Here is a 16,760-nt window from a genome sequence, read left to right on the forward strand (position 1 = left end):
CAATACAGCAATTTTCAATTATACCCATTCTTCATTTATTCAGACTTCCTACAATAAATATATTCACCTCACTAAAAGCTATGGATGAAAATATTTTAAGTAATGTGTGTACTGTATATGCATTTTTTAGACCTAGCTATATTGCTCACTTAATAAATAATAGTGTAAACATGTTATCAGACTTTTTAAAAAAAAATGCCTATTATTCACTTTAGAGCGATTTTTGCTTTACAGCAGTAGCCCAGAACCTAACCTGCTGTATAAGCGGGGCTCTCCTACATAGTAGTTACAGCAAGAACTCCTATATCAGTTTCAACACCTTTTATAACAGTAGAAACTATAAGATCATCAAAAACATAGACAAAGCTATTTTTTTAACATGTAGGCTGTCTCCCACCGAGGTAGGGTGACCCGAAAAAGAAACACTTTCACTATCATTTACACTATCACATGATGAATTAATTACAGATGATGGGACATCATGTGCATAAATCTGTTCCTGTAGCTAAATAGGTACAGTAAACCATAGGTTATCTGGCATATGATTATGCAACATCCATTATCTGGTCTCATCTGATCTGGTGAAATGTTGCATAATCCAACGATTGCTAAAAAACTGCTAAGTCAGTTCTGGGATTGATCACCATCTGAGCCACAAGCAGTTAAGCAAAGAACCCAGTGTTCAGTATAATGAATTAATCAGTATCCTTGAATAACAGAATTAAACCTCTCACCCCTAAAGCCCCCCCATTTTTTTTCCCTGGCTAGCCCTTTTTACGAGAATAAACCTGAATGATACTACTTAAAGAAACAGTTCAAATCCTCACAAGGGCTGGGTTTACAGCAACACTATTTTGTCAGCTATTTTTAGCACTGTTTATTAAATGCATTCATTTTTTGTATATGGTGTTTTAGTACGTGTGATGTGCTCTTTTATTTGTGGTGCAAATAGAATACAAAATACAATTTTTTTTTTTATGGTTGCTAGTTTCTTTCTTTGGCACCAGACCCGTAAAGTGAAAAATAACCCAAGTATTGCATTCAAAATGTGGCAATTGGTAGGGTGACCCAAAAAAGAGGAAACATTCATCATCATTCTTTCAATAGATGACTCACGAAATCGCAATGACACGATTGCAAACAAACCATACCCTGGCCGGGATTGAAACCGCAGTCAGAGAGTCTCAAAACTCCAGTGGCTAACGCGACGGTCTGGAGTTTTGAGACTCTCTGAACGCGGGTTCAATCCCGGCTGGGTTATGGTTTGTTTGCAATCGTGTCATTACGATTTCGTGAGTCATGTTGACGGCCGTGAGGGAACTTGAGCTAGAGTTCGTCATGGCCATGCTAGCTGGAGATTCGTCTGTAAAAACTTGCATTTGTGGTCACAGTGGTGCCTGTGCTAACCTTCCTACGGTGTAGAAATATACCTAGTTGGACGAATCTTATTGTGGCTAGCTGGTGTAGTGGCTAACGCGATGGTCTGGAGTTTTGAGACTCTCTGACCGCGGGTTCAATCCCGGCCAGGGTATGGTTTCAATAGATGTTTTGCCAGAAACGTATAAACATCAAGAGTTTAGCTGGCCCTCTGAACTGAATTTGATGGCAATTAAAATATTGAAAGAGATACAGTATGTCCAAAATATTGTAAAAGAACGTCACCAAAAGGCATATTCAATGATCTACTGTAATTACAAAACAGGTAGTTACCACAAATACTAATTTCATTAGCTACCATACAAACAACAACAATATTGATATCAACAACTGTGGCAAAAACAAGCTTAAACACCTCAAGTTACAACAATGGCAGTATTAAGAGTAAGAAAACATAGAAGGGAAATCAGATCAGTGCAGAAACAAATAAATGAATCAATAGAGGTTATACAGATATGAGAGCCATACTTCAACATATAATACAGCAACAATCATTATTACAAAGATCAGAATAAGGTATAGAATTACACATGACAACGTGGAGAGTAAGGTCTAACTCAGCATTTCAACTATGGTAAGGTATGCTCGAAAAAATACAGTATTTATGTACATTTATGTTCTTGTTTATTTCTTCTTACCTCCATGGGGAAGTGGAACAGAATTCTTCCTCCGTAAGCCATGCGTGTTGTAAGAGGCAACTAAAATGCCGGGAGCAAGGGGCTAGTAACCTCTTCTCCTGTATATATTACTAAATGTAAAAGGAGAAACTTTCGTTTTTCCTTTTGGGCCACCCCGCCTCGGTGGGATACGGCCGGTGTGTTGAAAGAAAGAAAGATGTAAATTTTTTTAAAACCCTAAATGAAAATAAAAATATTTTTATTAATTATTATTTTACTTTAACTCTGACTGTTTTGGCTGTATATATACATCCTACGAGCCAGTGTTTCAGACATATATATACTCAATAATTCTAGCGGCTTCAAATCAAGCAGGGGAAAGCTGGTAGGCCTACATGTGAAAGAATGGGTCTGTGTGGTCAGTGTGCACCATATAAAAAAAATCCTGCAGCACGCAGTGCATAATGAGAAAAAAAAATCCGTTTTTTTAATTAAAATCCCGACTTTGTGGTCTATTTTTGTATAGTATTTATGGTTGTATTCTCATTTTCTTGGTCTCATTTGATAGAATAGAAAACATATTATAGAAATAGAGGTGATTTTAATTGGTTTTACTATGAAAAGAACCTTGAAATGGAGTTCAAAGTGGGGGAAATGTTTGTTTTTTGCTATGTTCAAAAGTAAACAAATGATGTCATTTTCCAATAAATCTCCAAGTAGCCATTCTAATATGCAGTTATGAATGGGTTGACATTATTTATACAATTACAATATTACAATATTGCAGTTGTCTGCATAACAGTAAATCTTCTGTTTTTTGTTTGAATAAAAATTCAAAATAGAAAGCAAGAGTAATATCAGAGGGGCCTGGAGACATGACTGATGAACAAAGAAAATGTTATTTTAGAGCCAGGAATGTCTGCATTGTTCATTCTAGACCCTATTCTGAAACTGTCATATTTTTTAATTTTCGTGAAATTGGCCAAATTGTAAATTTCTGACCATGTTATTGGGTAGTTGAAATCAGTAAATGGGCAGTTTCCTGTACTCAATCGATAGAATAAATGAAGTTCTAAAGAAATAGCTATGAGTTTGGTCGACTGGAACAATGGAATTAGCCGAAAATAGGGCTCAATTTGGGTGAAATTGCCGATTCGTAAATATTGCCAAGGTTGCTAACTTCGTGACAGCGTAATTCCATCAGTTTTCCATCAAATTTTGTTCTTTTGGTGTCGTTACAATCAGAAAAAGATTCTCTATCATTTCATAAGAAATTGGGGTTGCGACAGTCAAGGGGTTAAGGCATTATTTACCAAAGTTCAGATGTTCAGAAAGTACAGTTCAGATAACCTTTTATCAATGAGGAGGGTCACAAAGGTTAAAGATACTACCCTCCAAATTTGCCATTTCATTCCTCTCTCCAAATGAGATTTGGACGACACTCCTGTTATCATATTCATATGTTAAGTTTGCCCTTACTACCCACAACACCTAATGTGGAGACCACAAACATACCAAATACATACACAAGTCCTATTATCACAACTGGCTTCAAGAAAATTTGATAATATGAAAGTAGAAAAAAAAAAATACAGAACAAAAAGCAATAAGAAAAAAGAAGTGGAGAAAAGTCCGTAATTCCACATTTTGTCTGAAGCAAGTGTCCAGCTGTCTTCTGAGGTATCAGGTCAAGTCCATCAACTCTGACATTTGTCCAAAAAGGGCCAGAGTGGCCATGTCCAATACCTGCTTGCTTTCATTGTTCCCTGAACCATAGACCACCCACTCCAGTTAGTTTGTTCTCAATCACACACACACTTGTCATTCAGTCTCTAATTTTCCGTGGATTTAGAGCATTCTGTGTGACTATTATCATACAAGTAAAGTGCAATTAACAATGGCTTCTAAAGCAAGTGGTGGTGCCAAGAGAAAAATGTATGGTTCTAAGCGTGGTTCTTAGAAATCTACGTCTTCTCAGTCCTTTACATTATTTTCACTAGTAAAGTTTTACAGATCCTCTAACTCTGAATAAGTTATTTTGAATCTTCATTGTTGATCATGGCAGTTTACACCTCATCTCTCCACCACAAAAAGGTAAATAAAATTACTGTAAATCATGTACAGTACTATAAAATTACTATACAGTACAGCACTGGACTGTAGTACTACATGTTACAATACAATACCTGTACTCTTCTGCATTAGACCAAGTCCACTTCAGAAGACAACCAGATGATCATGAAATATTAATTTCATAATTCAGGAGTTGTGGACAATCAGAATTATTGTACACTCCCCTTCCCACTGGTCTACTAATGAGATTTTACTGTACTATTGTACACTAACTGCCACACATAGCTAACCTGGAGAAAATGCATTAAACATTCTCTGCCTCCATTCATCCATTCAGATGATCAACTATCTGTTAATGGTCTGGTCTCAGAATGACCTTGTAAATCAGAAAGGAGATGTTTGAGAAATAAGAAATACAGTAAACCCTCGATATAATGGACTAATAAGGGATATTATCTGAGTATCTCTCAAATTAGAATGTTAAAAAATACAAAGGGTACTAAAGTACTCTGATGTATATCTAATATAGTACTATACACACAATTCATAGATATTTTGCAATAAACATCAAAAATAAAAGAGCTAAAAGTACAATTTAACCAGCAGATTTTGCCAATAATTTTAAAAGTATATACATTATACCAAGGGTTTACTGTGCTGCATTTAAAGAAACAAGAAAGTAAACTGTGTACTGAATGTAAGTGAAGTTTACAAGATTTACTTGTTATTTTGCATGTTCAGGAGATAAATTATTATTAGACTATTCATGGGGAAGCACTAAGCCCATATGGGTCATACAACACCTCATAAGAGACAGAACACCTGCAAACCTGCCATAGTGCAACAAGCTTCCATGTCATATGTTTTAGGCAAAATAATAGAACCTCCCAGGATTGTTGTTCTCTACCAACCTAGCACATTAAGTCCTCACTTAATGTCTTCAATGGGTTCTTGGAAACTGACTAAGCCCAACGACATGTAACGAAACTAATTTTACCATAGGCTAACTGATATAAACATCAGGGATGCACAGTGCACCTTTAGTACTCACTGCAACAGGGTTAAATCAAGGAATAAATGTTTGCAAAGTGAAAATTGTAAAGAGCACCTCCTACCACCACACAGTTCAAAAACAAAGGTGTAAACCCCACACAGACAGTGACCCCAGCTGGGAACTGATTTTTTTTTTTTTCATCAATGTTATAACAAAATGACACTGAACGAAACGATGTTAAGTGAGGACTTACTGTACAGAGCGTGCCTATGCAGCTGTACCCATTTCTGTCTCAATACTGCAAAGCCCTCCCACCAGTAGTGTAGATACTATGTCAAAAAACTATAAATACTATTTTAAATATATTAATTCTTTACTTTTTTTATAACTTCCTCATATAAATTTACCTTTTCAAGGCATCATGTATTATTTGGTTAGTTCAAAGTAAGTGTTGTTTCGCCAAGAAAAAGCTCATGTGAGCTTTGCCATTATTTTTTGTAATAAGAAACCATAAGGTTTCTGTATCTGGCAATTATTTTCCTTAAATATAAATGGAAAAATTGAGGATTTGTTTTTACATGCAAATATACTGAGCAAGGCATATTAAAAGCTCTTGCACAATTAGAGGATCATATTCCTTCATTTTAAATGTACATATAAAGAAACTCATCAATTAGAAAACTTTTCCAATTATTAATCTCAAGTAAACAACAAAACATACTCATGCAGTTTTCAAACTATCACATTCATCCTTGTCTCAATTATCTACAAAGAGCAAGAACAAATATATGAAAACCGAGAGGAAACAAAAGCAATGTTGAAAGGATATTACAAAAAGTCGTTCAGAAATATTAAGAAGGGGTGCCCTGATGCCAGCTAAAGGCTCTTGATCCTTCCTTGTCCTTGGATTAAAGCTATTAATCAGATACTGTACGAGTCAAACTTGTTTAACACTTAGGCATGAAAATAATTCACAAATAGAAGGAAAACTCCAGAATGGGATCCAAGAGGGCATGCAACTGATACAACCACTAAACAAACAAATTATGTAATAAAATGATCACTGAAGATGGGATACTTCAATCTCCTATACTGTAGAGAGGTAGTCAGAAATAAATAACCATCCCATATATACACATTAGCTGAATACCGAATGACAAACTGAAGAATGGCACAATGCACCAGTCAGTGCTCCAATCAGCAACCTCTTTTACATATTAGTATACATTTTACAGATATGCACTTCCAATGTTGTCTTCTATCCCATTCATCATGTATATACAACAGTATGTAGTATGTGTATAAGACTGGAAGAAGACAATTGCTACAGGCACTGGTGATTTTTGTTTGTACTATTTTATTTTTTTTTTATTAACACATCGGCCGTTTCCCACCAAGGCAGGGTGGCCCAAAAAAGAAAAACTTTCATCATTCACTCCATCACTGTCTTACCAGAGGCATGCTTACACTACAGTTATAAAACTGCAACATTAACAGCCCTTTTTCAGAGTGCCGGCACTGTACTTCCCATCTCCAGGAATCAAATCCGGCTTGTTGGTTTCCCTGAATCCCTCCATAAATGTTACCTTGCTTACACTCCAATAGCACATCAAGTCCTTAAAACCATTTGTCTCCATTCGCTATCTAACACACTCAAGCATGCTTGCTGGAAGTCCAAGCCCCTCATAAAACACACAAAAACTCCTTTACTCCCTCCTGCCAACCTTTCCTAGGTCAACCCCTAAATTTGGAAGTTCTACAAAGTTCCTAATCCTGACATGGTCCAGTTTAAGTTTAAAGGACTAGCCTTACAGTATATTTAATTTTTTTTTTTTCAACATGGTTGTTTCTTGTCAAGGCAGCGTGACCCAAAAAAGAAAGAAATACTTTCACCATCATTCACACATAATCACTGTCTTTGCAGAGGCACCCAGATATGACAGTTCAGGTGTCATTCCAAACATTCAATATCCCAAACCCCTCCTTTAAAGTGCAGGCTTTGTACTTCCCACCTCCAGTACGTATATTTAATATTCTCATTTATTTAATAAAACTTTTTCTCCCCATGTGATGTTTGAAGGTGAGATGTGTTTACATTTTGTGATCTGTATTGCTTTTGTTTACCGTTCCTAACAATGATTTCTAAATTAACTTTTTTGAAATTTTGGTTCTTGAGGCTTACACTATGTCTTTTATTAAAACTGCTAGTGCTCCACATTTTCCTAACACTATTAATAAAAAATTCTTGTCAAACTCTTAATTTATATGATGTAAATTCCTTTAATCTGTCCCTAGCAGGTCACATAATGTCTTGTTCCTTTTCATTAGTAAAACCTTTTAACCCTTTTTTTGTATAGATGTCCCCATTTATATTTGTCCAGTACAGTATTATATAAAATCTTTTTTTTTTTTTTACATATTTATGTCTAGCCTCTTTTCAGTATCATGAAAAACAATTTGGCTTGGTGGGCTGGACCTATTGCTCTGCAGCCTTCTCTTCAACATTTATTTCCACTTCATTTTTGGCATCTATGTTTTCCTTCGACATTATTCTTCTTTTTCTTCTTTTAACAAACTGGCCATATCCCTCTGAAGCAGGGTGCCCCAAAAAGAAAAACAAAAGTTTCTCTTTTTAACTTTAGTAATGTATACAGAAGAAGGGGTTACTAGCCCCTTGCTCCTGGTATTTTAGTCGCTCTTAAGACACATATGGCATATGGAGGAAGAATTCTGTTCCACTTCCCCATAAAGATAAGAGGAAATAAACAAGAACAAGAACTAGTAAGAAAATATAAGAAAAACCAGAGGGGTTGAACATGCATGTGTAGTGCGACCTAATATTTATGACTGAGCATGCTTTCTTCATTCTTCATTTTTCTGACTAGAGCAACTGGCAATTGTAGAAGCCAAAATTTGTTTCTCATATATGACGATTCTTTTGTATTTCATATTTTGTGACTGGACTGGTTGACTTTTCTTCTTCTTTGTTTATTTGACATACATTTTTTTTTTATCCCTGGCCTTAAGCTTGTCTCAATTCCTGGTCTCTGTACCCCAATCATATCTACACCTCAATCTGCAGAGGCGTCGTAAGGGGGGGGGGAGCCGCCCCGGGTGACACCATAAAACCTCTAAAGAAGGTGATACTAATGCACAAAACAGTGCTGCACCAAAATAAAAGAAGCCTTCGTTTCTATATAGCCTATTATATATTAACAAAGTACAAATAAGCCTATACAGTATAGGGAAAAATCATTGATTTTGATGATGTGATAGATGATTTTGCATAATTAAAGGCAAGGAAATGTAAGATCAGATTCACTGAGATGTTACCTGTACTCAAGGTCAAATCGGAACTAGTGTTTTTTCATTGTTGACGATGAATAAATGTAGGATCTGTTGCCTGTACTCAAAGTGGTATTATTTATTTTATCATTAATAAAGTTGAGAAGTATTCTCCTGTTCGGTTTATGGCCCTTAAACGTTCTCATTGCTAAACATTTGTCACTGACTGGGCATGCAGTAGTGACATAACTGGAGTTTACCCCCCCCATCCCCCCACCCTTGAATTTCATGAGGGTGAGACCAAAGATGCTGCCCTGGGTGACACCAACTCTAGCAACGCCTCTGGCAATCTGTATTTCATTGGTCTTCACTTCCTCAACTGTGTGTTCAAATATCTAGTAAGTTTATTATGATTTTCCCAATTTAGTACATTTGGAGGTCACATATTCCTTTGATGAGTTCCGAGAGTCATTCTACTCCCAAAGCCTGACCATGGGCCAGACGATACAAGAAAACATGATCTACTGTTTGTAAAATTTCAAGTAGTCAAAACTTTTGCCTCTTTAGTAATAATAATTAAATGTGGTGGCACTGAGCTGCAGGAACACTGACCTCTGGCAATATCTTTCAAGTATCTGAATACCTCTTTTTTTTTTTTTTTTTTTTTTAATATTGGCCATTCCCCACCTAGGTAGGGTGACCCAAAAAAGGAAACACATTCATCATCACTCTTTCCAGAAGTGCACAGACATTACAATTGAAATGACTCTTAAGAGTTTTTGTATAAATTCACTTCGCGTGTTCACTTTAAGCACACCTGCTATTACGGCATGCGATCCCATTTCTATTAGTAATTCTGTATGTGATATATGCTTGCCATATGCAGTCACTATTATTTGCAAATCATATTAAAGATTCTCATTATGTGGAATTAGTAGATGATGGCCTAGGTGAGCTTAGCAAAGTCACCATGAGCCTGAAACTCAACTATGTACTGTATTAAGCATGGAGCACCTATTAGCAAATGCATAATTCTTGAAGCTGCCACCAAATGCAAACAAGAATTAACATTGCTGTAGGGAACTAAGTCCCATACATTCAGCATTCAAAGATACTATGAAGGAATCTGTGAAATCTACCTTGGGAATTTCTGTGACTCTCAAGAGATACAATGGAATATCACATATAGTAAATCCACTGCATACACACTTACAGAATTATGGCAACTGTCTTCTGGATTAATTTTGAAGTTGTCACTTAGTAGCTCCATTATAAGAACTATTCCATAATGTTAACTTTTTTAAACAAGTTTGTGCAATATTTTAATATAGAGTATACAAATTTTTCACGAGACAAGCACACATAAATCATTGAAACTGGCAAAAGAACACCATCAAAATTCCAACTCTTGAAGTGTCGTATGCAACACAATGGCATAAAGCCCTCGTCTTACATTTACCTCATACACAGATATGTATCAGATAATATACCGAAAAAAACTAATAAAGAAGCAAAAAATTTAATATACAAACTAAGAAATAGCAAAATCTACTTCAAGCATGCAGTAAGGGTTTGAATATAATGCCATACTAAAAAGGGGATGAAACATAGTTTGCATACACTGAATACTGAATAGAAAATAAATAAAAAAGGCATAACTCATAGCATAATGTACTTGAATGATAAACTAAATTCTCTAAATTTAACCCTAAACACAATAGATAACTTAATAAACAGAGTAAATGGATAATAAAAAATTAACATATGCAGAAAAGCTTTGTAGGTTATACTACACACGCACGCACTGCATTAAGAATATGCATGACGGCCACTGAGGTAAAAAGAAAATACTATATATGGCCATCTCCCACTAAGGCAGGGAGACCCAAAAAAGAAAACACATTCATTCAATCATTGCCTTTCCAGAGGAGTGCTGACAGTGCAATCATATTACTCTCCGACTGTAACATCCCTATCCCTCCTTCAGAGCATAAGCACTGCCCTTCTCATTTCCAGGACTCAAGTCCAATGGACCATGAATCCCTTAATAAAAGTTCCCTTGCTCACATTCCAACAGGATGTCCATTAAAAAACCTATAGTCTTCATTCGTTCCTGTCTTACACACTCACACAAACCTGCTGGATGCTAAAGAACCTAAAACTCAAAACCTCCTTTACTTCCCTCCCTCCAACTATTCAAGGAACAGCCCCTACCACTAATACCTTCCATCCCATATTTATACACTCCTTTCGTCATCCTGTTCCTCTCCAACCACTTTACATGTCCAAACCACCTCAACAGCTCCTCCTGAGCCATCTGAATTATACCTACAGTACCCTTATACCATTCATTTATTTCTATGTACTTTAACACCCATCCTCCGTCCACCAAGGTAGGATGGTCTAAAGAAAACACATTCACCATCATTCATTCAACTGATGTCTTCCCAGAAGTATGATGACATCACAATTCAATTTACCCTCCAACTGCAACATCGCTACCCTTCCTTCAGCATGCAGACACTGTTCTTCCTACCTTCAGGACTCGTGTCCATCTGACCAGTTTTCCCATGAATCCCTTCATAAATGCTACCTTGCTCACACTCCAACAGTGTATACATTAAAAACCACTTACATATGTCCATTCACTATACAACATGCTCACACAGTACAGAGTGTATGTAGATAAATTCATTCTACTATGTGGTTACACTGATATGTATGCAATAAGATCACAGTAAACAGGTGATATCACAATATGCAGAACCACCACTGTGAAAATACAGTGAACTTCCATACACTTTTGTGATTTCTCACATTATCAAGGAACTGATGAAGTGAGAAAGCACAAAAGCACTTGAAAGTTTACTATTTTTTCACAGTGGTTGTTCTGCACATTGATGTGTATGTATGAAATGGCAACGGTAACGATATTATAATGAATAATGAGAACAAGTACTAGAGAGGGAAAAGTCTTACGTTCACACCCATATGGCTTGTTATTTGGGTCATCATCATCCTTTTTGGCATTCTTAGGGGTTTTACAGGGAGTCTTGGGAGCTGATTTCTTCTTGTTACTACGCTGTAAATATTTTGGAAAAGTTTATTATTTCAGAAAGTAAATTACTAAATTAAATTTTAAAAGAGTTAAGACTTAACACCATTTTTAATTCCATAACTATAATTAAAAATAAAAGCTTTTAAGGATCAATAATACACAAATAACCCGCACATAAAAGAGAGAAGCTTACGACGACGTTTCGGTCTGACTTGGACCATTGACAAAGTTACACAGTGTGACTTTGTCAATGGTCCAAGTCGGACCGAAACGTCATCGTAAGCTTCTCTCTTTTATGTGCGGGTTATTTGTGTATCGTTCCAGTCACGGTATTGTGCCTTTTTTGTTATTTATGATCAATAATATTTTTTAATACAGTACTGTGTATAAAGTATATATGATCTTTTTTCTAATGCACAGTAAAGACTTACAAAGAGGTCTAATATAAAAGGGGTAATGTAAGAGGCATCACTTTCAATAAGAGATGACAAGAGATGCACTGGATTTTTTCTAATGCATATTATGTACTTAAGAAAAGTGTTATGCTTAATGGTACGTATATAGCAGCTGATCTGAGGTAATTATACACGACTCGCACATGCCCTTTTCTTTAGTTGTAATACTGTTGGTTAAGCCTTTATTGTGCCAACACTAAGTATCTTGCATGGGTGTTAATGATTATCTCTTACTTCAATAATAATTAATATAAATTACTCTAATGTGTTACATTATATAGCAGGAGCTTTCTTTTCAACAAATATACAATATATGCATTGTATTTTTTCTAATGCACATTAAATATCTAAGAAGAGTGCTATTATTACAATAGGAGTGTTGTAAGGGTTGTCCTTTTAACAAGTATACAAGAGATACATCGTACGGTAAAACCTCTCATTAACAGATTTCGGCAATTTAGGATAAAATAAATAATTAGCTGGACAAACGCTGGAAGTACAGTATTCAACAAAACGTACAAAAATCTGTAATTCTGGATTTTGTCCATAGCAATTGTGTCCTGTTGTCTTCCGAAGTACTGAACTAAGCCCAAAGACACCAATGTTTGTCAGGTAGGGGCCAGAACAGCCTTGTACAAGACCTGTCCACTTTCAGTGTTCCCTGAGGTGTAGGTCACCTGCTCCAGTGTATTGTTCTCACTCAAGCACACACTCGTCATTCAGTCTCTAATTTTCCCTGGATTCAGAGCATTTAGTGGCTATTACATATTAAGTAAAGTGCAATTAACAATAGCTTCTAAAACAAGTGGTGGTGCCAAGAGAAAACATGTGGTTGTCAGTATTAAGAACAACCTTGAACTATTAAAGAAGATTGAGTCTGGCATCTCAGTAGCACAGGGATGTAAGGAATATGGTGTTAAGAAGCAAGAACAAACTTACAGACTATGCTCTTAAGTTTACTACAGTTCCTCTGACTCAATCACAGCAATTTACACCTCATCTCTCCACCATGAAAAGCTAAGTAAAATTACTGTAAATTACATACAGTACTATAAAATTACTATATAGTACAGTACTGTAAGACTGCAGGCTACAATACCTGCATTCTTAGTGTCCAGTTGTCTTCTGCATCAGCAGACCAAGTTTACACATTCAGAAAACAACCCGATGATCATGAAAATTAATTTTGTAATTCAGAACTTTTGGATAACTGGCAAAATTGTACATCCCCTGTCCCATTAGTCTGTTAATGAGAGGATTCACTGTACTAAAGTTAAGTGTCGGGGAATAAACGTCAAGCAGTGTTGTATGCTCAAGATGTAATAGAGCACTGGCCTTAGAGCTAGAGATGATGTTGATTAGTATTATGACCATCATGGGGAGGTGCTAAATTCAGTATGCAAAATAGTCCATATTATCTTAGGACTCATTTAGCTAGATTACAATACAGTACATTACTGTTTCCATTAATATTCTATTATTAACTAGTAACTTTTTATTTATTTTGCTAATTCCTTTATGTTTAATAAAAGAGTGCCCAACCACGGTGACATGGGTTCAAAGATGCCTACTACAAACTTTTACATCCCCCAAATGTTAAAACATCCAACATTAGTATACTGAAAAGTTTCTGTAAAGAAAGTTTTCTTCGCATCAATCACAAAATAAGTAATAAACTATAGGAATACGGAGAGCAGAAGGAAGGCCTGCAATGCCTGATCATACCTACTCTCGAAACCTCCATCACCTCTTGCCTAGTCTGTACTTACCACTTCTTGAACTAACACTGAAATTTCCTAGGCTATCTCTCCTAGTATCTCAAACAGCTCATCTTTATCCACTTCATCTAGTCTCCAGAGTATTTTGTCTATCATTCCTTTCCATTCTCCTCATCCTCTCTTCTAGTACTGCAAGGTTGACATCCTAGTAATTTATATCTTTCAAACCACTGGATTTTCTTTGTGTTCTTGATTAGATGCTAGTACCACATGCTACTCTAAGATGGGCCTAACTGGAGCAGTGTATGATATCCTAAATGAATGTTAGTTAATATTCCTGAAAGCAATTCATAGATAAGCTAGTTTTGTGTATGATGGGTGATACATACATCTGGTGATATGCTTGGTATAATGCTTTCTCACGAAGTTTTTGTATTGAAATTGTGTACAGCATCCCTCCTCCTAGGTCCCAGGTTGCATTCTGAGTCCACTCTCTCTTCCCCTTATATTTTCATTACTCTGTATTTATCCTGAATTCAGGCAGTAACCAGAATACTTTTGTAGTTTGTTCAAGTCATCATGAAGTCTTTCCATTCTCTCATCTTCCTCATTATTTCACCTCTTGCATGTAGTTTTCCAAGTTTTAAGCCTCCAACAGTTGTTGAACTTGCTAATCTTTTGTAACTCATTCCATTAATCTACTATCTCTTTCTACTTATCCTTTCGGTACCTCTTTCTTAAATTATTGTCACTGCTGCTTGTTCTCCCTGTTGGTGACATTAGGAAATCTTTCTTATCAATTCTATCATATCGAAAATAATCTTATACGGTACACATGTGGTAATCATAGCTCCTATTCCACTTCTATCAGCCAGTGAGGGCTTGTCTAAAGAATTCAGACTTTCTTTGTTGCCATTCTGAAATTCACCTTAAAATTTCTTCATCTTTTCCACATTTTTTTGTTTTTAGGTGCAGACACCATTCCACTATTACAAATTTCAAGATAAAGTTGAAATATGTTGTGAACAGTTTTTACCATTTCCCCATCCATACATCTGAAGGCTATTTTAAAATTTGCCAATTAAGTGTGTGGACAGTGTATCCCTTGCAGAATAAACAATTGCAGAACAAACTGTTTTCATTTGTACAATGATCTCCCAAGTCAGGTAAACCAGGAGACCATGCAATGGAATTAATAGCTATGGCTGAATTAAGATTGTTTAACATACCTTTCTAGGCCAAATATTTCTCTACTTTCAATCTAAATATTTTTTGCCTGGAACCATGATCTGTTTTAAAGTTGCCCCATTTGAAATGGTATTTTTTGTTTTCAGAACCATCCTACAAGGCTTGCCCGTACTGTACTCTACTGTTCTGCATGACATCTCTGACTCAACTGCACCCTCTTCTTCATCTATACAATGATGAATCCAGATTCTCATTTTAAACAGTCTCTCTCTCTGCCCTACTGAGTCATCCAAGTATCTTTTATACCATGATTATATCCCTTCTGCTCTTCCTTTAGTTATCTCCATCAGACAATGATTTTAGCTCTAGGACTAGTTTCATAGTGAAGCCTGGACTTCCTTTAGTTTCATGCTAGTATTAAATACAATGAAGTAGGTCTGATGTGCCATTTGCACGGTTTTTTGTTCCTCTAGCACAAAGACAAGACTCCCCTAAAAATCATTTTAAAAATGGTCACCATGAAGATATATTCCCCAGTTACAATACGACTCTAAAGTCTATTAAGATATGGAAATGTTTAAAAGTATTAAATCAATGCAAAGTGGAATTCTCAAGCTATAAACAGAAAAAAACATGAAGACTATATAAGGAAAAAGAATCTCAGAGGGGCACCTACTAAACTAAAAATAAATCAGATATACAATAAGATAAAAAGAATACGTACATTCATGAACTACCCCCCCATCCCTCATCTGAATGGAGATCTAAAATTAATTAGTACAAAACGTTTCAACCAGGGATACAGGATAATCTAATTAATATTGTTTTAGTATTGTATCCTCATTTTATTTTCAAACTCTTATTTTTTTTTTTTAACAAGTCAGTCATCTCCTACCGAGGCAGGGTGACCCAAAAAAAAAAGAAAATCCCCAAAAAGAAAATACTTTCATCATCATTCAACACTTTCACCTCACTCACACATAATCACTGTTTTGGCAGAGGTGCTCAGAACACAACAGTTTAGAAGCATATATGTATAAAGATACACAACATATCCCTCTAAACTGCTAATATCCCAAACCCCTCCTTTAGAGTGCAGGCATTGTACTTCCCATTTCCAGGACTCAAGTCCGGCTATACAAAAATAGCCGGTTTCCCTGAATCCATTCACTAAATATTACCCTGCTCACACTCCAACAGATCGTCAGGTCCCAAATACCATTCGTCTCCATTCACTCCTATCGAACATGCTCATGCATGCCTGCTGAAAGTCCAAGCCCCTCGCCCACAAAACCTCCCTTACCCCTTCCTTCCAACCTTTTCGAGGACGACCCCTACTCCGCCTTCCTTCCCCTACAGATTTATGCGCTCTCCATGTCATTCTACTTTGATCCATTCTAGTGACCAAACCACCTCAACAACCCCTCTTCAGCCCTCTGACTAATAATTTTATTAACTCCACACCTTTTCCTAATTTCCACACTCCAAATTTTCTGCATATTTACACCACACATTGCCCTTAGGCAGGACATCTCCACTGCCTCCAACCGCCTCCTCGCTGCTGCATTCACAACCCAAGCTTCACACCCATATAAGAGTGTTGGTACTACTATACTTTCATACATTCCCTTCTTTGCCCCATAGATAACGTTTTTTGTCTCCACATATACCTCAATGCACCACTCATCTTTTTTCCCCTCATCAATTCTATGATTAACCTCATCCTTCATAAATCCATCTGCTGACACATCAACTCCCAAGTATCTGAAAACATTCACTTCTTCCATACTCCTCCTCCCCAATTTAATATCCAATTTTTCTTTATCTAAATCATTTGATACCCTCATCACCTTACTCTTTTCTATGTTCACTTTCAACTTTCTACCTTTACACACACTCCCAAACTCATCCACTAACCTTTGCAATTTTTCTTTA

The 16,760-nt window shown here is 36.2% G+C and overlaps 1 protein-coding gene across 4 annotated transcripts in view; it reads right to left on the reverse strand.

The window, feature by feature from the left end:
- LOC128700170 (zinc finger protein ubi-d4) overlaps nt 1-16,760 on the reverse strand; it is a 68,820-nt gene that overhangs the window by 27,097 nt on the left and 24,963 nt on the right. For all 4 annotated transcript variants that reach the window (XM_053793164.2, XM_053793162.2, XM_053793163.2 and 1 more), the window contains one exon: nt 11,386-11,488. In XM_053793164.2, the coding sequence (XP_053649139.1) occupies nt 11,386-11,488 (103 nt within the window). The remainder of the gene's footprint in view (nt 1-11,385; nt 11,489-16,760) is intronic.

Source organism: Cherax quadricarinatus, chromosome 74 (assembly GCF_038502225.1).
Source record: "Cherax quadricarinatus isolate ZL_2023a chromosome 74, ASM3850222v1, whole genome shotgun sequence".
Lineage (NCBI taxonomy): Eukaryota > Metazoa > Arthropoda > Malacostraca > Decapoda > Parastacidae > Cherax > Cherax quadricarinatus.